The sequence below is a fragment of the Camelina sativa genome, chromosome 18, assembly GCF_000633955.1.
Source record: "Camelina sativa cultivar DH55 chromosome 18, Cs, whole genome shotgun sequence".
NCBI classification, from domain to species: domain Eukaryota; kingdom Viridiplantae; phylum Streptophyta; class Magnoliopsida; order Brassicales; family Brassicaceae; genus Camelina; species Camelina sativa.
This window is the reverse complement of record NC_025702.1, coordinates 7,194,478-7,216,572: the sequence shown is the minus strand read 5'-3', so window position 1 is coordinate 7,216,572 and position 22,095 is coordinate 7,194,478. Positions and strand designations below refer to the sequence as shown.

The 22,095-nt window shown below is 37.6% G+C and overlaps 2 protein-coding genes across 3 annotated transcripts; both read left to right on the top strand.

Moving 5' to 3' along the window:
• LOC104760755 (prostaglandin E synthase 2) lies at nt 961-2,937 on the top strand. Of its 2 annotated transcripts, none has more exons than XM_010483716.1 (6): nt 961-1,435; nt 1,620-1,754; nt 1,830-1,908; nt 1,986-2,080; nt 2,211-2,378; nt 2,459-2,937. In XM_010483716.1, the coding sequence occupies exons 1-6, from the start codon at nt 1,126-1,128 to the stop codon at nt 2,617-2,619; spliced, it is 948 nt and encodes a 315-aa protein (XP_010482018.1). In that variant the 5' UTR covers nt 961-1,125; the 3' UTR covers nt 2,620-2,937. The 2 variants fall into 2 exon arrangements, with proteins under 2 accessions (XP_010482018.1, XP_010482017.1); XM_010483715.1 differs by having other exon boundaries at nt 2,456-2,937.
• On the top strand, nt 8,067-8,934 carry LOC104763208. Its single transcript, XM_010486615.1, has 2 exons — nt 8,067-8,831; nt 8,917-8,934. Exons 1-2 carry the CDS (start codon nt 8,067-8,069, stop codon nt 8,932-8,934), a joined length of 783 nt encoding a protein of 260 aa, XP_010484917.1.

The following is a 22,095-nucleotide window of genomic DNA, read 5'->3' as shown; positions in this document are numbered from 1 at the left end:
TGATGGATACGGGACGAGACAGGACGAGAAGGGATGAGACAAGACGAGAGATGATGAGTTGGGATGTGAGGGGATGGACCGGGACGTGTTTCATGTTCCAAAGTAAATACGTCTACATTTATTTTTTCAAAAATTACATGAGAATAATGCATCTATATTACAACACCTGAATTAATATAATTCTTAGTCGATTTACGAATTTAAAATTTATATGAAAATATTTTGTCCCATTCTACGGCACGGGTTACTACCTAGTGTATAAGACATTTTGAGTATAATTGATTATTGCTTCTTTATAAGCATTGATATAAAATAATCAACACTTCATAGTAATAAATTGCATGACCATGTTTAGTTGGGCAAAAAGTCTTCCAACTGAGATAAAACTAAGTCATGCACACAAATTTAAATCAACAACATAATCCTAGCTGATTTTAACTAAACTGTTATTAATCTTTTAAATTTTGACAATTTTATGTTATATAAAAAAAATAAGTTTGACAATTTAATGAACAAAATAGATGCTTGATATAGATTGCTTTGGAAAACTAGTGATTTGGGTAAATAGATTTTAGAGTTTTGGATTTTAAGAAAGATTTAGATATTTAATTATACATTTTGGGTAATTTACCTAGAGAGATTTAGATTATTTTCTGTAATTACGAACTCTAAACCGAATTATATTTTTTTTTTCTGGAACTTTCTATAATAAAAATTTAGTAGTTTTAGCTTATTTTTCATAGAATTTAAACAAAAATATTTCAGCTCTCTACGAAGCATTTCTTCTTGTAAAACAGGTTTTTTTTCTTTTCAATTTTACATTCATTCAAAAAAAAATTAGTATTTTGCAGGAGACTTCCCTATCTAATTACTAGGGCTACTAATTACCATAGTAAAAATATATTTTTATACATGTATAAGAGTTTTTCCAAAGTCAAATAAAAATATATATGTGTTTTTTTTCCGTAAAGAGCCCTACGAATAATCTAAAAGGCTCTGGAAGTGGAAGTAGTAATCGTGGACACAGCTTAAACCCTAAGAACCCTTTCGTTGAATAAACAAAAGAAAACGCCTTCAAAAATCTCTCGAGATCCAGATCTCAATCACACAGATCCACAATAAGCTATGAGGAGAGTCACCGGACTTGCTGCGCGAACAATCTCATCCTCCGTCGCAATCCATCCACGGCTCGCTCAATCCATGGCGATTACAACGATCTCGTCCTCCGAACCTATCACCCGAAGATTCGGCGGTCTTCCAGAGATTTCAACTCCTTCTTTTGCCGGCGGATTCGCTGGGATTGTGTTCTTCTCTGCCGCCGCCGCATCGTCTCTTGGTCAGGAAGTTCACGCTAAGGAAATGGCTCACAAGTTTAATCCTAAAGAAGTTGTTCTGTATCAGTACGAGGCTTGCCCTTTCTGTAACAAGGTTAAAGGTATATTTCTGGATCTGATCAGATTTTTGAACATTGAAATTTCATGGTTAAAGATAGAGTTTTAACCATGGTTGTTTTGAGAACATAGAGATGGCCAGTGGTTGTTTTTGATTTAGTAAGATAGAGATGGTTAACTTATATGTCATTACTTTGCTTGGTTTGACGATTGTTCAATCTTCTGTAGCGTTCTTGGATTTTAACAAGATTCCATACAAGATTGTTGAAGTGAATCCCATCAGTAAGAAAGAAATCAAATGGTCTGATTATAAGAAGGTGCCTATTCTTACGGTAGATGGTGAACAAATGGTTGATTCTTCAGGTTTGTTCCATGTTCTGTCTCGAGTTCTCCTTTCCGAATTAGTTTAGTTGAGTAATCTTCGGTTGTTTGGTGCAGCGATAATCGATGGCTTATTCCAGAAGATGCACCCTGAAATTTCCAAGTCTGAAGACGATGAAGAGACTAAGTGGCGCAAGTATGGTCATTTTGTACTTTAGTTACTGTTTTGTGTCATTACTGACCTGAGGCTGATTATGTATCTCTGTGTTATAGGTGGGTGGACAATCACCTTGTGCATCTTTTGTCACCAAACATATACAGGAATACTTCGGAGGCCCTGGAATCCTTTGATTACATCACCACACATGGTATGGTTACAGACTACAGACTAGTTTGTTTCTTCTTTGTTTTGGGAACATTTATTCGTCATTTGCAACTGCAGAAAGCTTTTGGAGGAATTTACTTCTTGTCTAAGTTGTAATGTTGTGCCCTGTGCAGGAAATTTCAGTTTCACTGAAAGATTAGTGGCAAAGTATGCAGGAGCAACGGCGATGTACTTTGTGTCAAAGAAACTGAAGAAGAAATATAACATTACTGATGAACGTGCTGCTCTTTATGATGCTGCTGAGACATGGGTCGATGCCTTGAAAGAGCGTCCATACCTCGGTATGTACAACTTCCGATATAATACTAAATTTAGTCTCCACTTTCTTGAGTGGTCCATGATTGTAGTTTATGATTAGCAGGTGGGTCAAAACCGAACTTGGCTGATCTCGCTGTATTTGGTGTTCTGAGGCCAATAAGATACCTTCGATCGGGTAAGGATATGGTGGACAACACACGCATTGGCGAATGGTATTCTCGAATGGAGAACACGGTCGGAGAGCCTTCTAGGATCAAAGAATAAAGGATCGTTGCTCTTATCTCTAGTGAAAATATGAATTGCATAACGTACGGCTGATTTCGCAGCGTAACAATATTTGAAACTGTAGGACTAGAGAAGGAAAAAAAAAAGAAACGAAAGGAAATAATCATCTCTTCTTATTATAATGGGGGATTTTGAATAAACTGTGACATGTTTTGTTTGGTCACTGTTGCTATTGGTAAAAGTGGGTTCTTTGATTTCTTTCATATTTCATTGATTGCTTTGTTTCCTTTTATTTTTATGTCGATTGAATTTTCATGTTTATACAAGGACAATAAACTCATGTGTTATATTGGTAAATTATCCATATGGTCGTACAATTTTGTAGCGTTGGAATGAATTTAGTTTTCCAATTCTTTTCTTACAAAATGGGTTTCAATGGTACATTTGATTTGTAAAATTTATTTTGAGTTATTGGTACAATTGATTCTTACATACCAGTTAGACACAATTATGTAAGAAAACAAATCGGAAAACTAGTTTCATTTTTTTTTCTTCCCTAAATTAAGTTCATGCTGCAAGGGATGTTTAACCTTCATTTCGGTTCATTTTGATTCGATTTTTTCTGGTATTTTGGATTTTTGATTTTTGAGTAACTGTATCCAAATTAAATATATGGATTGGTACAGTTTAGGTTTGGATATAAGTTTTTGTCAAATATATTGTAGTCTTTAAAGAAATTTTGGTCTAAAACAATTTTGTTTTTGTTAGGTTAACATTTAGATTTAGTTTTAGATTTGAGTATTTTTTATTTGGTTTGGATTAAATTATATGGATTGATCACTCTCTATCTAACGAAATTTTATTATATATGCATATCTGGATTGATCATCATATGAAGTGGGTAAAATAAAACTACCCCGAATGTTCCTATTTCTGGTGTCATAACATTTGGAGACTCAATAGTGGGTAGTGGAACTAGAAACCATAACAATCTCTAAAATCCTTTAAAAAAAAAAAAAAAAAAAAAAACAATAACAATCTCCGGACAGCATTAAAATGTAACTTTCCTTGTGAAGTGTTACATACTTACATCTGATATCGTGGGTAATTATTCTTTCATTTTATTTTTTTTGCAAATCACTTATTTTTAATTGAATAAAATAAATGGCAAAAAACATAGAGTATTATTTAAATTGCTAACAAAAAAGCCTGAAAAATGAACATAATATAACATGTTATGTTTTTCTTTGTCATAAATTTATTAATGTACTAGTTTTAGTACCAAAATGAAATACAAAATGGAAAAATTCCTATAAAAACCTCGTTTATTTTTATTTGGACTTTTAATATCTAATACTTTTTGGTTGAAATAAAAATACCAGATATATTAAATTAGTATCAAGTAAAACTTTATGTTTTAAAGATTGGTTGAATCAAATAAACGACTTAACAGACGTTAACCTGCATGATGGAATCGCTAAACGGATTTCAGTTTCAGTCACACGTTTAAAGCGGATATATATAATCTGTTTACACAATCATTAGTCTAGTGGTAACAGGTTTGTTTGTAGGAGACTGAAATTAAAACCCAGTTTAGCGATTCCGTTACACAAGCTAACGTCTGTTAAGTCGTGTGTTCGATTCAACCAATCTTTAAAAGATAAGGTTTTATTTGATACCAATTTAATATATCGGTACTATTATTCTAACCAAAAAGTATTGGGTATTAAACGTCTAAATAAAAATAAAATGAGATCTTTTAAAGGAAATTTTCCCCAGAAAAATAAGGCAAACAATATAAATATCCCTCAGAGTTGTAGCCAGTAGAAAACGAGAATTTTCTGGAATCTACGCCTAATGAAGAAAAACATAAGATATTAAAAACAAAGCTGAAAACTCAAATCTAAAATACAAGCAAATGTAAGAACTCTTAAAGTAAAAACATAAACAAATGTACTTCAAAACATTTATTTATTTATTATTCTGGTAACTAAATATACTATATTTATATAAACTTTAATATATGTGATCACATGTTCATACGGGTAAGTAGAAATTAAAAACCCATACATCCAAATAGTTTAAGGGAAAATTAGGAAAAACCGCTAATTCTTCCATAAACATAATTGTTTCCGTTTAATTATAGATACCTTTAAATTGTACCTATAACTACTATATAAACTCTACTAATATATTTTTTTTTTTTTAACACAAAACATTTTAAACCGGTAAAAACCATCAAATTGACAAACGCTATTATTACTCGGTTAACTGTATGATGACTTAGGACGCCACATCAGGAAAACCCCATTTAATAAGTTTTGTGTCTGTTTAAAAATTTACGGAAAAAACACATGTTTTGCAATAATTAAGTAGAACTGGTGAAACTGACCAAATAACTAAAATTCACTCATGATCTTGGACTAAAAGTGCATATTTATTTTTCTTAATTGTGACGTTTTATAATGTCACATATTGCTAATGCCATGTTTCTAATTAAAAAGAATGCTTCATTTTGTTATTTAACGAGTCAAGTGATGGTCATTGTATTTGTGATATATGTCGTGATAATTTAGGGTGGTGATATATCTTTTTTTTTAATATCAATTAGATGATAACCCGCACTGTGCGGGAAAATATTTTCGAAAATTTTGATTTATTAGTTACAAAATAATAGTATTATCTTTATTTGATTTATTCTACGTATTTTATAATTTATAAATTTAATTTACTTAGTTTCATACTCTGGTTTCGACTATAGTCAGTACAATAAATTTAACGACTTACCATTATTAGGTTTTGGGTATAATTGCTTAAATGTTTTAGAATTGGTAAAATCAAGAAACCCTTATTTACTCGTGATCTGATTTATAATTTATAGCGGTATTGAGTTAACGTAAAAATGAATTAAAATGCAAGAAAATTATATGAGTGGGAGAATGGGAGGTAGAATGTAGTATTAATCATAAAAAAAATTTCCATACAAATCCTTCAAAATATTTTTGTTACTAAAACTCATCGATCTCAGTGCAAAATCATAAATTTGAATATTTATAACTATCAAAAAAGTTAACCCGTAAATATATATATATATATATACATATATATATTTATATGTTTTGATTAGTGTAACAGGACAATATATTACCTCTCCTACGATAGAAAATTTAGTCGATTTGTTAATCATCTCATTATATTAAATTATCTATATCAAATCTTCTCAAATTTTGAATTAATTTGGGAATGAGCGAAATCTTTTAGAAAATAAGATCAGCAATTGTAAAAAATTTGCTAAAAAAAAATTGTAACCCACACTGTTTAGATAGTTGAAGTTTAATAGTTTTTATGGATACTTATTTTTATTTTTATTTGAATGATCAAAATAATTATTTAAGGAAAATTAATATTATGATTGATCATAATTATTATTTATCATTTTCTAGTAAAAACATTTGTGTACATGTTTTTGAAAAATTAAGGTTAAAATTATGGTTAAGAAAGATTGGATTTCTAGTTATTCAAATATCATATGTTATAATCTAATATTAATGTCATGAATAATTGTTTTATTGATACTATTGACGAAAGTAGGTTTTTTATTTTAATTGATGAATATATCTTTCTTATAAAATTGAGATTTTCTGAGTTGATTTATGAAAAATGTGTTCTGAATTATTTTTCTTTGTATAAATTCTATTGATACGGATTAAGTTCAAAAGAAAAAGCATTAACTTATGTAAATTGGAAACACTATACTTTTGATATCTTGTTATAATTTTGATAATTTGTAATCAAAAATAGGAAAAAATAAGTTGATATCATTATTTGAGCCTCTTCATTATTTAAATGTTAAAAAATTCTTAATATATTATATAAGTAATATGTTGAAAAATAAAAGAAAAAAATTAAAGAAGCAACTATAATGAGTATATTTTGACTGAAGAATATTTCATTCTAGATAGTTAGCACATGAAAATGTATAGATAGTTTTTGTGCTATACATTTTATATTCTTTTACATTTCATTTACTTTGTTTCATACACTGATTTCAACCCGTTTTGGCTACATGATACAATGTTCAAATCTGTGAGTCATATAAATTTGGTAAAATCCTAAAAATAAAACAAAACCTGTATTGAAGCGGTCATGTATAGAAATCTTGATTTAACTTTTTGATTTATTTTTTAGGTTATATATATTATATTAAATAAAATATTATATTTATGATTTCTTAGATTTTAATAAAATGTGTCTGCATCGGAATGCAGTGCAAACAAATATTTAATAAATTAGTTATAATATTTTATATTTGAAAAATATAAGCAATGATGTATCTTAGTTTTATAATATGTATGTCATTATTAAACTATTTAGGGATTTATATATTTAATCTTAGTTTTATAAATAAAATTAAGTTTTATAATTGTTATAAATAGTTGATTATTGTTTAATAAGATTTCTGAAACAATAAATGAAATCTGTTAAAATAATTCATTAAATAATTTCAAAAATATTGACCTATATAAAAAAAGAAAATCGTTTTATAAGAATTTTTATTGTTCTAAAATATTGTTGAAAAATATTTGTAATATATTTATCTGAATCAATCCCCCGATTAAAGTAGAGAGGAAGAAGAAAGTGAAGCTTATGAGTGAATCTGAGCTTTTGAAGAAAGAAGAAAGATGGTAAAATCATTGAAGAAACAAGGGAAGAAGAAGTTTCTGATGGATTTTGTCAAAGAAGCGATGGAGATTTAGAAAGTGGGGATAGATTTGTGTCCATTGGATATGATACGAGATCGAGTTGTTCTGTTTAGCAATAGAGCACAATGTTACTTATCGTTGAAGAAAGCTGAGTATGGTATTAGTGATGCAACTAGAGCTTTGTGTGTTGGTATTTATTCACATAAACATAATATGGTTAACATATATTTTAAAGTTTATTTAAGCACCGGTTGATAGAAGAGATGCATCCACTGGTTAAGCATCTCTTGGTTTAAGCAGCCCTTGGTTTAATATATAAAGACGACAACTTGTCGAGAACAGAACATAAGATAGAGAGAAACGATACGAGAGAACAACAAGCAAGAGAAACAGAGATTGAATTTTATTCAATCTTCTTCTTTTCTAAAATCAATTTCTGGAAATCTCCGAGTAGGTTTGCTTGGGTCTTTGTAAGGTGTCAATACAGAAATCGATAGTTGTATCCTGAAAGATAGACACCCACTAAAGCTACTTACACTATAGTAATGGTGAAATTCTGTCTTAGGAGATTGCAATCTGCAAGCCTCTATCAACTATTCGTTTCAGTCTCGTAAGGAAGAAAGAATCATCAAGTGAGTTTCTATTTTTTGTAATAAGTGCAAATTGTATTTGTTCTGTTCTATAGAGAAGACGTAGTTGGATACGTATGATTTGAACTGCTTCTATATTCTGGACACAACAATCTAAGACAGAATTTTCTCTTTGTTGTTTTGGAATTGATAGATGGATCCATATGCTGCTGTTGTGAAGAATTACATTGAAAAACCTTTTGTGTTCCGAGGAGTGGATTTCAAAAGATGGCAGCAAAAGATGTTGTTTTATCTAACAACACTGAATCTGGCACAAGATGTGACTTCGGAAGCACCGGAACTTCCCGTTGAAGATGACATTTCAGATGAAATCATCAAGGCATCAGAGGCATGGACACAAAATGAGTTTTTGTGCAAGAATTATATTCTTAATGCCTTGGATGATTCTCTCTATGATGTTTATCACATTTTCCAAAGCCCAAAAGAGTTGTGCGAATCATTGGAGAAGAAGTACAAGTCTGAAGTTGGAAGTGCCAAGAAATTTATTGTTGGAAAGTTTCTGAATTTTAAGATGAGTGACACCCTCCGAGTGGTGAAACAAGTTGAAGAGATTCAAGTAACTGCTCATGAATTGAAGGATGAGGGTATGGGGTTGAATGAAACTTTCCTGGTTGCATCCATTATTGAAAAATTGCCTCCAAGTTGGAAATATTTCAAGACCCACCTGAAGCATATTCATGAAGATATGAGTCTTGAGCAGTTAATTCTGAAACTTCGAGTCCAAGAAGAAAATCGCAAGAACGAGAAATTTGAGTTCTCGTTGATGGAAGCAAAGGCCAATGTAGTAGAGGGAAACATTTCCAAATTCAAGGGCTTTAAGAAGAAGAAGAACGTTAAGAGAACGTTCATTCCACCAAAAGGTTCTAACTTCAAAAAGAAACTACAAGGTGCTTATTGGGTGTGTGAAAAGCCTGGTCATAGAGTGAAACATATCTTTTTGTTTTGTTTTGAAATACTTATGAATGTAAGAATGATGCAATCAGATAACAGATACAAGCTAAAACCAAAGATATATAATAAGGTGGAATGCAAGAGGTTTCAATTTCTCTTATGCAGTTGCAGTATAAGAGATGTCAATCCATAATGAGTATGATGCAAGAAGTCAAGATGTAGACACTTATCTAAGTTAAGCCAAATATGATATGGTTCTGCTGTAACTGTTTGATGACAAAAATGTAAATGCAAAATGTAAAAATACTAAGATGACGGTTTAAATGCAAGGTAATAACTGACACTGAGATATGCAATGAAACAGGAATGAAACTAGAAGGATGCAGGTCATAAAGAAAGATCTGTGAAACGGACTCGAGCAGGCACTCGATCGTATGCTCGATCGAGTACTAGGTCGAGTGGGAAGCTACGAAGAACAGAAACAAAACTTAACAATCAGACAGAGCTGGTTGAAAGTAAATCAAACAAAAGGTGGGTAACAGTAATCAACTAGAGAAATCAATAAACACAGAAAGTCCTAGGGATGGATTCATGGGCTGGATTTGAGCTATACTAATCTAAACTGACCAACAAACCTCAATCAACAGTGAGCTATCTCTAGACAATGATCTTCCAATACTTGTTAATCCATTCTCTTGACAATAACAATCAAGCTTAAATACTCCTAAATCTAGTTCTCACTAGCTATTGCATATAAAAGCAGGCATAAAGATCCAGATCATCACATGTCAAAAACCTTCCTACACAACCAATCTCTTGGGATAGGAGCAATAATCTCTAGCATTAGTATTATCCAGAAGCTTAAACATTGGTATGATGCTAAGCAACCTTGGATCTGTTCTTACCCTCTCAGATATAAGAGCAGCTACAAGGATTGGATTGATGATGCCTCCAATGGTTAGAACTCCAGTTGAGTTTCTCTTGTGCAGCTTGCTAACCCAGCTTCTATAATAGATAAATTGGTCAATGAGGACCATAGCCAAATCTGTATCCACACTGCTCCCAAGGATAACAATCCCATCTCTTGCTTGTGTGATGATTCCATAGAGTGCTACATCAATCATCTTAAGCTCTCCCTCATTCAAGTTTCCAGTTTCCTTCCTAGCAAAGAATGTGTTTGCTAAAGCTTTGTGGAAGTACCTTAGGACTGGGCTCCTTATCTTTGAACTCTTGGTCTTGGAAGAAGAATAAAGCTTGTTGTCTCCAATTGTTTCCCAAACAGAAAAAAGTTCCTCCTTGGGTATGACCATGTTCTCTTCACTTCCAACTTCAAACCCATAGAGTGTGGCTAGCTGCTTGAGTGACAGCTCATACTTCTTGCCCTTGATGGTGAAGTCAATGTAACCAGCTCCCATGTCTTGGTCCATACTTGTGAAGAGATGAAGCTTGATGGTGGATAGAAATTCACAACTCTCTTCCCTATACCCCTCCAAGCACAATCCCATGAATTTGCTTAGGTTGCATTTCTCAAACAGAAACTAAGTATCTTCAGCCATACCCAGCTTCTCCATGGTTTCTTTATGGGGATATCTTGAACCTTGGAAACTCATCTTCATGAAGGCTTCATAGAGTTGGCTTGGGGTTTGAGAACCAGTTTCTTCTTCCATCTCTTCTTCTTCTTCACTTACATTCCCTTCTTCTTGGTGTTCTTGAGCTAGCCTTTTCCCTTTTGCCCTATGTCTTCTTATGTGCTCCTCAAGAGTAATCTCCATCTCCTCATCACTCCCTGTCCGCTCTGGATCTTCCTCAACAGGTTGGTTTTTCTTCTTCGAAAAGCCACTCGACCCCCTACTTGAGCTAGCACTCGGTCGTTTGCCCCCTCGAGTACGCGGTCGAGTGCGTTCACCAGTTTCTCTCTGTGTTTCCAAAGATGCATCACGGCGATCCATGAATCGATCAACAGCCTTCTTTCCTTCAGCTTCACGAATGGCAGCTTGTTGTGATGTCTCTCTAGACCTTAAAGACATTTGCAAAGAGAACTGAAAGAGATAGACTCAAAGCTCAAAGTTAATAGGTTAGTAACCCAAAAACCAAAAGAACTAAGCTTGAGCAAGAAGATAAAACTTGAGAGAGATTTCTAGTTAGATTTTTAGTGTTTTTTTAGCAAATGAGAGAGTGTGAGAGACTAAAATCGAGTTTGCTTCTTATAAAGAGGCTAGAGAGGACAAGAAGACAAGAGTGGAGCGTCCATACCATTCAAATTTGAATTGGGAATCTTTGACTCACTTTTGATGTCACTCGACCCCACCACTCGACCCCACGTGGTCGAGTGCTTGACCAAAATTCAAATTTTTGAAATTGTTTCTCCCTCCACTCGATCGAGCAAAAGAGAAATTTAACCGAGTGGGCCTGGGCCTATAGTCACTTGATCGAGTACCCCTCGTGGGCTGGTCGAGTGGCTCCAAAAACTCCTTTCTACAAGTTCAATCCTTCCTAAACCCATCTATTCTCTCTAATAAAGGCCTGTCCAACACAAATTCAAAAGAAAAATATCAAAACTACAAGGAAAATAAAACTTATGTACAATGATACCTTAGGGACTAACTCCCTAGTGAGCTTGTTTAAAGTCACTGAGCTTGACTTTTGATGCCTTTTCAGGCTTGGTTTGGAGAACAAGGAGGTGATGAGATCCTCCCTGGTATAACTTGATCACTGTGAAGCTGATTCTTAATCACTTCACCCTTTATACTTGAACCCTGTTTCTGCTTAAGCTTGAACTTTGGCCTTGCTTTCTTCAAAGACCTCTTGTTGATCTGAACCTGAAGTTCCTTCACCAAGCTAGTCAACTCTTAGGGTTTTAGGGTTAGGGTTTTCTCAGCTATGTTCAAGGTTATCAGCCCTTCCTTGACATCAATTACAGCTCCAACATTGGTTAGGAATGGTCTTCCCAGGATGATAGGGTCTTCCAACTCTTTATCCATGTCTATAATGAGGAAGTCAGTAGGAATTCTGGCCTTGCCTATCTTGACTGGGTAATTTTCCATCTTACCAACCACATCCTTATGTGATCCATCAGCTAGACACAAGTAGAGATTACTAGGCTGGAAGTCAGTATACCCAAGCTTCTGTGCAATGGAGTAGGGCATTACACTGATAGATGCTCCTAGGTCACACAAGCATTTGTTGAAATTCAAATAGCTGAATGAGAAAGGTAGATCAAATGGACCTAGGTCTTCAAGTTTGGTTGGAATGATGGCTCCCTCAATCTCCTCAAGATCCTTCTTATTCTGATTTTGAGCCTTCTGCTGTGATATCTCAATAGCATGTTTTGGAAGAGAGGGTATGAAGCATACTGTTCCAAATTCTCTCTCTTCTTCCTTGTACTGAATGATAACCTCTCATTTCAAAGCCATCAATTTCTTTTTTTCAATTATTTCCCTGAGTTCCTTATGTCTTTGTTCCTTGAAACGCCTTGGGAATGGTAGAGGAGGATTGTAAGCAGGAGGGATGTATCTAACAGGTTTAGCAACTTCTACGGGATCAGCTCGATTAGCCACTCAATCACACACTCGATCGTCTGAGTGTTCGAGCACACGGTCGAGTGGTACTCCGTTTTCTGTTTGCTGTGTAAAACCCTAACTCTGAGCTTTGTCCTGTGACAAATCCTCCCCAGATTGGACTTCACTCTCCTCAGTGACAGCTTCCTCATAGAAATGGATTGCTTTAGCTGTGAGCTCCTTTGGGTTTTGAACAACCTTACCAGGGAGTTGGTTTGGCTTAGGAGCTGATGTGGAAGCTATGTTTCTCTCCATGAACTTGAGTTTAGAATTCAAACTATCAAACTTGATATTCAAATCATTGTAAGAAGAATCTAGCCTCTGGTTTAACTCATCTAACTTCTTTGCTGTCACAAGCTGCCCATTTGCTTTTCCAAGTAGCATTTGCTGCATCATAGCTCTTAAAATCTGTTTCCTGGCTTTGATTAGTCTGAAACCCTGGTGGGGGACACATTGGAGCCTGGAAACCTTGGTTTTGCTGCTTGGGTACATAATTGTTATGTTGCTGTGGCTGTTGAGCTGGATTAACCTGGTCTTGTGGGTTTGCCACATTAGTACTTCTGTAAGACAGATTGTTGTTCTTGAACTGGTTGTAAGGCTTGAAACCACCTTGATTCTGAACATAACACAACTCAACCATTTCATTCTCCCCACCTTGGACTGTTGTGTCTTAATCAGCAAGAAAGTGAATGGTAGTCTGTTGACTAAGCAGAATCTTGTCTAATTTGTCATGCACAGTTTTCAAATCTTTCTTGTACTTCTCATCCTGGGCACGTTCAACAAATCTGACAGTCCTATCATAGTCTTCATTGTATTTCCCATCTGATTAAGCTAAGTTTTCTACCAGTTCCCATCCTTCATCCACATGTTTGTTGAGAAAGTTCCCATTTGATGCAGTGTCCAGCAACATTCTGATCTTTGGTAGAACTCCTCTGTACAGTGTGCTAAGTAGGGACTCATTACTAAACCCATGATGAGGACATTGGGTTTGGTAGCCTTTGAATCTTTCCCATGCTTCACAGAAAGTCTCATTATTCTTCTGTGCAAAACCAGATATCTCATTCCTTAGTCTAGCAGTCCTTGTATTAGAGAAGAACTTGGCCAGGAAAGCCTTTTTGCAGCCATCCCAGGTTGTGATTGCTCCTGTTGGTAAAGTCTTCTCCCACAAGTGAGCTTTATTTCCAAGTGCAAATGGGAAGAGTCTGAGCTTGAAATTGTCTTCATTTACTCCATTAATCTTGGTCAGGCCACAAAGCCTATCAAAATCATCAAGATGGTCTAAGGGATCCTCCATAGGCAGACCATGGAACTTGTTTGACTGAATCAAAGTAATCAGCCCACTTTTTATCTCAAAATTAGTATTTGCTACTGCAGGTGGAACTATTCCTGCCCTTTGTGTGTGAGTGTTTGGAGCATCACCTGCTCCAATCTGTCTTGGTCTCTGCATGGGTGGATCCATGAACAGCTGGTGTTCTTGTTCCTGAAGGATTCTGGTTCTCTGTTGCCTCAAATCTCTTAGTAAACGGTTGATGTGCTCAATGTATCTTTCAAGGTTCTTGTTTCCTTTCAATCTGGTTTGCATGTTGGTGACTACTCGAACTGACAGACGGTCGAGCACTGGCTCGAGTGAAGCTTTGTTGGTGACTCGATCAACCACTCGAACTGAAACTTGGTCGAGCACCGGCTCGAGTTGAGGATCGAACTAACTGAAACTGGAGGACTGATTGAATCTGTCTTGGTGACTCGATCGATCACTCGAACGTGCAGACGGTCGAGTGCAGGGTCGAGTTGGTACCTGAAACTCAAAACAACCAAGCAGATGAAGATTCAAATCAATAATGATCAAGTGTAACAATATAACTTAATCTTAAACTTTTGTAAATCCTGACTGTCACAAACAACTACTCAATTGGCAACAACGCCAAATTGAAACATATCTTTTTGTGTGGTTTTGAAATACTTATGAATGTAAGAATGATGCAATCAGACAACAAACACAAGCTAAAACCAAAGATATATAATAAGGTGGAATGCAAGAGGTTTCAATTTCTCTTATGCAGTTGCAGTATAAGAGATGTCAATCCATAATCAGTATGATGCAAGCAGTCAAGATGTATACACTTATCTAAGTTAAGCCAAATATGAAATGGTTATGGTGTCACTGTTTGATGACAAAAATGTAAATGCAGAATGTAAAACTACTAAGATGACGGTTAAAATGCAAGGTAATAACTGACACTAAGATATGCGATGAAACATGAATGAAACTAGAAGCATGCAGGTCATAAAGCAAGAACTGGGAAACAGACTCGAGCAGGCACTCGATCGTATGCTTGATCGAGTACTAGGTCGAGTGGGAAGTTACAAAGAACAGAAACAGAACTTAACAATCAAACAGAGCTGGTTGAAAGTAAATCAAACAGAAAGCAGGTAACAGTAATCAACTAGAGAAATCAATAAACACAGAAGGTCCTAGGGATTGATTCATGGGCTGGACTTGAGCTATACTAATTTAAACTGACCAACAAATCTCAATCAACAGTGAGCTATCTCTAGAAAATGATCTTCCAATACTTGTTAATCCATTTTCATGACAATAACAATCAAGCTTAGATACTCCTAGATCTAGTTCTCACTAGCTATTGAATATAAAAGCAGGCATAAAGATCCAGATCATCACATGTCAAAAACCTTCCTACACAACCAATCTCTTGGGATAGGAGCAGTAATCTCTAGCATTAGTATTATCCAGAAGCTTAAACATTGGTATGATGCTAAGCAACCTTGGATCTGTTCTTACCCTCTCAGATATAAGAACATCATAGAGCAACACCCTAAATGGCCTAAAAGTAAATTCCTACAGTTAATGACCTAAAAATGCTAAGTTAAGGGTATGAACAATGCAAAATATGGACAAAAAATGATGCTAAAAACATGTAAATTAGAGTAAAGAACATCTCTTTCACATTCAATTAAGTGTTTGGCGAATTCTTGCAAATGGAAGGTGAATCAAGCTCAATCGGTTTCAAGGGTAAGGCTTTTTAGTAAGGTGGTTTCAAACAATCTTTGGGTGGTTTTCTCTCAAAAGAAGGAATGCTAGACAATTGTGAAAACTATCTAAGATTGAGAACAATTTGGGCATACAAAGCTTAACTCATGATAATCTACTCTTTTCTCATTCACTTTCTTTCTCTTTTTTTTTTATATCAAACCCCTAGAATTATACTACCCACATCCTTGATTTTAACTTTTTTTTTTTTTACTCTCTAAGGTTTAAACTTTAAACTTCTAGCTCTCTTCTCTCTCTCCCTTTTTTTTTTCTTTTCTTCCTTTGCTAAACTCCTAATATGTATATATGTTTTTTTTTTCTTTCTTTCTAGGAGATTATAGCAAACATTTTTTCTCTTATTATATTGTTTTTTACTTAGAGACTTAGAGCTAATTGATTCTAACCTTAGGGACTTCTCTTTTATATATATATATATATATATTCCTCAACCCAACCCCAAATAAACATACTAACCACCTATCTTTCAAAACCGAATCTATTAGCTAGTTCAAATTCTAACTTAGCTAAATCAAGAGGCAGTTCTTTGTCGTTCTCAATACTCTCAAGGTTTCACAACCTATAACACAATGAAAAAGGCCTCACTCAACAATTCACAACAAGGTTTGAAAGAAAGGTTTGGGTTCATGGGTAGGACAAATAAATCGAGTTAAACGAAAAATATTGGTAAAATGGAGTGCTAACCCGAATTTAGAGTTACCATGAGCAAGTATTCAAGTTCCATAAGCAAGACAATTAAAGTTCAAATTAAATCCAATAATATAGACATGTTCCAAAGTTCAAACAAGTGGAGGAAGCATTCAAAAGACACAAGATTCTAAGTAAAGATTTTTCATTTTTTTCCAAAGATTGATCTAGCAACAATGAACTGTGATTAAGGGCTATAGCTTCAATCCTAAGGTTTGATTTTAAACAAGGTAATTTTAATCATTGTCCCCTAAGATGCATATGCAACAATCCTATATGAAGCAAACTAGACTCAATCCTAATATGTAAATGCAACTACATGATCACCTTTTTTTTTATTATTATTTTGTTTTGGGTTTTTCGATGCACATAGATGCAAACTCAAATAAATAAAACTAGCATGCAAAAATTTGAAATAAGAAAATTAAGAAAATAAAATATAATGTTAAAAATATTCTAGGACTCTCCCCCAAACTTAAATTACACAGTCTCTGTGTAAATAAAAGTTGGAAAGAGAATCCAAAAATCACACAAAATGAAAGAAACTAAATGCAATGTTATTTACAAAGATCAGATGAATTGGGTACCTCATGGGTTGGTGAAGAAGGAGGTTGCAGCAGCCTCCATACTCGCCAACGTGTAGCCAGGGTCGTCTCCTGCTTCAGCAGGTGCCGGTGTTTGCTCATCAAAGAGCTCGGTGATATGCATGGACGACTTACTCGGACCAGCATCCGAGGGATTGATCGAGGGGGGTACCGCGTAGCTCATCGGGTAGTATGATGGGTATGGCGGAAGAGATCCAAAATGATCACCCGTATAGCCACTCGCAGGGTGCATCATATAAGGCATCATGTATGGCATCTGGTAAGGCGGAGGGAAAAATCCTGAGTGATCACCAGATTGTGTGCTCGATGGGTGCATCGGGTAGTGCATCGTGTATCCCATCGGGTTAGGCGTCGGATAGGCGTCTGAATGGCTTTCCCGCAATGCTTCTGGTCGGGTGACATCTCCCTCTGCTTGGGGTTCGTATGATGATGCTCGGTAGGGCTCTGGAGGTGGCAGTCCTCGAGTTTGCCCTAGCGGTCCGCTCTTCCCCATCCAAGTTGGTGTGTATGCCGAGTTAGGAGCTGAGGCACAGCTTGTCTTGTCTTGCAGCTCTTGATCTGACCTCCCATAGTCTTCACCGAACCGGTGAGATCCTTCACCTTTCTCACCAAATACTTGTTCATCCTCTTCAGCCATCCGATTCTCTTGAGAGCACACATACTCCTCAAAATCGAAATCTTCCGAGGTATCTCCCTGTCCTTGACCGGTTTCCTCTCTCTTCTCAGCTTCGGACTCCTCCTCCCGGTTGTACAACTCCTCCAAAGGCGGTGCAAAGTCGATATTGTCTCCTAGTCGAACCTTGGTGCATATTACATTAGGTAGGATCATTTGGGCGGCTCCGGTGGTTGGGTGGACGAACTTGGAGAGCGTCATGTCGTTAGGCCTCTCATAGGCCAAAAATCTCGCCAACACAAAGTAGTCTACGTCCAGCCATCTCGGATTGTGTACCACTCCTTTCAAGGGCACATCGCATGCCACCAAGATCGGTGTGACCAATCCTCCAATGGAGATCTCTCCGCCTCCTTCTCTTCTCTTAACGGCCCATGACTTGAGTTAGAGGAACTGATCGAGCAGCACAAACACCATGCTAGTATCCGCAACATCTCCAACTAGCAGTGTACCATCCCTAGCATTGTCCAAAACTTCACACAATGTAACATCCAGCAGCTGGAGCTCGTGGTCATTCACATTCCCAGTCTCCTTTCTAGCAAAAAGAGTGCATGCGAGGGACTTGTGAAAATACCTCAAGCCAGGGCTCCTTATTTGAGCGGATTCAGAGCTTGTGGACTTGTAGGGGATCTTGTATCCTATTGTCAGCCATAGGGACCTCATTTCCTCCTTGCTAACCTCCATTCCTTCTCCATTACCAGCGTTGAAACCATAAAACTTCTCCATCTCCTTGAAAGTGAGCCGATACTCCTTCTTTCTCACGGAGAAGGTGATGAACCCGATCCCGCCATCGGGTAGCAGGGTCGGGTGGTCCTCAAAGTAGTGCAGCTTCAAAGTGGAGAGAAAGTGGACCGTCTCCTCCTTATAGGCTTCAAGGTGGGATCGCATCATTTGGCCCAGGTGGCACATGTCAAACAAGAACTCAACATCTCTAGCGATCCCCAACTGCTTCATGGTCTCACGATAAGGGTATCAGGTACGAACGAAGCTCATCTTCCAGAAGACTTTGAAGAGTCTTGCCGGAGTCTCCACCTCCTTTTGCTTCAGCCTCCGCGAGGCTTGGCGTGTTCTCTCTCTCTGCTCCTCTTCTCTATCTCGGTTCTCCTCCTCTTCTTGTTGATCCTCTTCCTCAGCTGCTCTCTTAGCTACCTTCTCAGCCTTCTCTGAAGCCGGTCTCTTCCCTCTTGCAACCGCAGCTCTGCTCCTTGATCGAGAGGTTTGGATCTCCCCTTGCTCTTCTCCACCAGCATCAGAATCGACCTCCATGGGGTCGGTAAGGGTTCTTTCGGACGTAGATAGGTCCCTACACCGAGGAGATCGGCGAACAGCACTCGCCATTGGACTCGGTGAGCGAACTTGGTGGTCTACTCGATCGGTTGCTCGAGCACCGGATCGGGTGACGGATCGGGTTGAGCATCACGTTAGGGAAGCAAAACGTCCAGCCTGCAGTTGGGAATGCGGAATGTTTCCTCTCCCTTGGGACTCTCGAGGTTCAGCGGTATCAACTCCGGTTGTAGCAGCGGCGGAGGTTGATCTTCTCCCCTTCCTTTGGTAGGTTTTCGCGTTTGACTCCATGTTTGAATCCTGGAGAAGGAAAAGCTAAGCCTCGAGGTTAATAGGGTTAGTTCCCAAAGAAATCGAATGAGACTTGAGATCGAGAGAGAGTAGAAACTATGGAAACTTAAAGCTTTAGGGTTGAGAGAAGACTTATCGGTGATAATGAGGGAGAAGCGTTTCGAAACCCTTAAATAAGCTAGGGTTGGTGGTTGGGCTTCACCGAGAGTGGGCTTTCTTGTGGAATTCAGACTCCACTCGCCACCCGAGCAGGGACACGATCAGGCGCGTCGAATACAGTGTCGGGTTGACCCTCGAGTTCCTCAATTTCCCTTTCTAACTTTTCTATTTTTTTTTATTTTTTTATTTTTTTTTAAATTCTCAAAAAGAGAAAAATAAATAAAACAAATAAACTAGAATTAGAAGATACCTTTGGGATTTCCTCCCAAGTGAGCTTGTTTAAAGTCACTAAGCTTGACTCTTCATGCTCCTTAAGCATGGGTTCTTTCAGGGAGAGGTTATGGAATCCTCTCCACTGTAGCAGGCTGGTTCAACTGATTCTCCAGGGTTTGTCCAGGTTCCATGGCAAATGCGGTGTTGACTTCCTCAAGATGTTTGACTTTTGTCTGCTTTGTCTTAGTAGAAAAAACTTGACCATCAATGGTTGGCCTCTTAATCCCCTTTTTCACATCAAACTCCATCTTGAAATGCTCACCATGCTCAATTCTGATCTTTTCTTGCTTCACCTCAATCACAGCGCCTACTTTTGCCAAGAATGACCTTCCTAGAATTAGTGGATCTTCTGGTTCTTTATCCATATCAAGGATCATGAAATCAGTAAGAACTTCCACCCTTCCAATCCTGAGTGGCAAGTCTTCTAGGATCCCAATAGGATGTCTGACTGTTCTATCAGCCAGAACCAAATACAGACTACTTGGTTTACAACTGGTGTATCCCATCTTATTGGCAACTGACAGTGGCATAATGCTAACTGAAGCTCCAAGGTCGCAAAAGCAATTCTTGAAAATTCGGAGTCCTATCGAGCATGGCCAAGTAAAGGAGCCAGGATCCTCTAATTTTTCATCGATTCGCAGCTCAGGATCTAAGCACACTCCACTCCTGAGAATTTCAAACCCAATCCCCTTGACAGCCTCCTTAACCTCATTCTCCAACCGAGCTGCCTCCTTGGCGGATTCCTCTCGAAGTTTGTGTGGTGGCAGAAGCTTAGGAGGTGGAGTTCTACGCTTGGCCATACGCTCTGCAAGCGCCTCCAGTTGGATTTCAAGTACAGCATTAAACCTTTCCTCTAGTTCCCCTTCTGCTGCTACAGGTGGTTGAGGCTGACCTCTCGTTTCAACATCTACTCGATGAATCATCCGATCACCCTCATTGGGTAGGTCATCGGGTTCTGCTTCGGGTGGTTCTTCGATTTGTGATCCCCCAACCAGTGCTCGATCATCAACTCGATCAGTCTCCTCGGGTGAAGGCTCGGGTTCATACTCAGATATGTAGTACTTGGCCTCATTTATCATTGAGTGATCCCTATCCTCCCCATCTTAAACATCACTGTCCTCAGTGAGGTAATCCTCATAGTCATCATCAAGGAAGATGGCTTGGGCAGTGGTGTAATCCTTAGGGTTTTGAACTGCTTTTCCTGGGAGTTGGTTGATTTTTGGAGCCTGTTGGTTGTTGTGGTGGCCTTCTAGGTATCTAACCTTAGTATTGAGCGATTCATACTTTGCGTTCAAATCATTGTATCCTGAGTCGATCTTGTTGCTCATCTTTGCGAACCGTTTTGCGATGTCCATAGATGCTGAAGCCTGATTCTGAATCATTTGCTGAAGTAGGCCGCGTAACTCAGCTTCTTGTGATTGGTTTTGCGGACCTTGAGGTTGTTGGAATCCAGGTGGTTGGTTGTAGTTGCCAGAGTACTGCTGCTTAAGTACATAGCCTTTATTGTACTAGACGAAAGGCTTCTGTTGTACCTGGTTCCCTTGAACCGCAGATGGGTAAGTTTGGTCCTGAGGATTAGCAACATTTGGGTTCCAATAAGACAGATTAGGATTGGGCTTGTAGTTGTTGTACCCTTTGTTGTAACCTCCCCGATTGTTGATGTAGTGAACATCCTCTATCTGATATTGCATGAACATCTTCCTCTGATATTGCATGAACATGCTGCTGTTGGTTGAGGAGCTTGTCGAGCTTGTCATTGAGGGCTTTCATGTCCCTCTTGTACTTGGCATCTTTCTCTCCCGTAGATCGCACAGAGCAATCATATTCCTCATTGTAATTGCCATCAGATTGAACCAAGTTCTCCACTAGGTCCCAACCTTCATCAACATCCTTGTTGAGGAAGTTACCATTGCTTGCGGTGTCCAGCAACATCCGTATCTTGGGGACCACTCCTCTGTAAAGTGTACTCAACGATGAAGCATTCCTGAAACCGTGATGAGGACATCTGGTAGTGCATCCCTTGAAACGTTCCCAAGCTTCACTGAACGTTTCATTGTTCTTCTGAACAAAGCTGGAAATGTCATTTCGCAGCCTTGCGGTTCTGGAGTTGGAGAAGAATTTAGCCAGGAATGCCTTCTTGCACGCTTCCCAAGTGGTGATGGATTCCTTGGGCAGTGATTTCTCCCAGATGTGTGCTTTGTCTCCCAAAGAGAATGGGAAAAGCCTTAGTTTGAATCCATCCTCACTAACTCCATTTATCTTTGTGAGGCTATAGAGCCTATCAAATTCATCCAGATGATCCAATGGGTCCTCCACTGCTATCCATGAAACTTATTACTCTGTATCATCTGGACTAGACTACTCTTGATCTCAAAATTGTTGTTCTGGACAGCAGGTGGCACAATGCCATTCCTTTGAGTGTGAGTAGATGGAGCATCTCCTGCTCCTATGTTGGTCCTTGCTTGAGGAGCTGGTGTACCGTTTTGATTGTTCATTGTCTCCTCAATGATTGCTGGTTGCGGTTGAACTTGTTGTTGTCTGAGTAGCCTTGGTCTGTCGATGTTATCAATGAAAGGACTCAGGTTCTGGCTACCTTTGGATCGTGTTTGCATGCACAAGAAAGTAAATGTGTGTGTACACGAGGGTCTACTCAATCCAGGCGATCGAGTGACGGGTCG

Bases quoted from the DNA above. Each gene is read 5' to 3' on its own strand.
- LOC104763208 (XM_010486615.1), top strand. From the start codon at position 8,067: ATGGATCCATATGCTGCTGTTGTGAAGAATTACATTGAAAAACCTTTT.
- LOC104760755 (XM_010483715.1), top strand. From the start codon at position 1,126: ATGAGGAGAGTCACCGGACTTGCTGCGCGAACAATCTCATCCTCCGTC. The intron at 1,755-1,829 runs GTTTGTTCCATG...TGTTTGGTGCAG, and splicing joins ACAAATGGTTGATTCTTCAG to CGATAATCGATGGCTTATTC. The intron at 1,909-1,985 runs GTATGGTCATTT...TCTGTGTTATAG, and splicing joins GAAGAGACTAAGTGGCGCAA to GTGGGTGGACAATCACCTTG.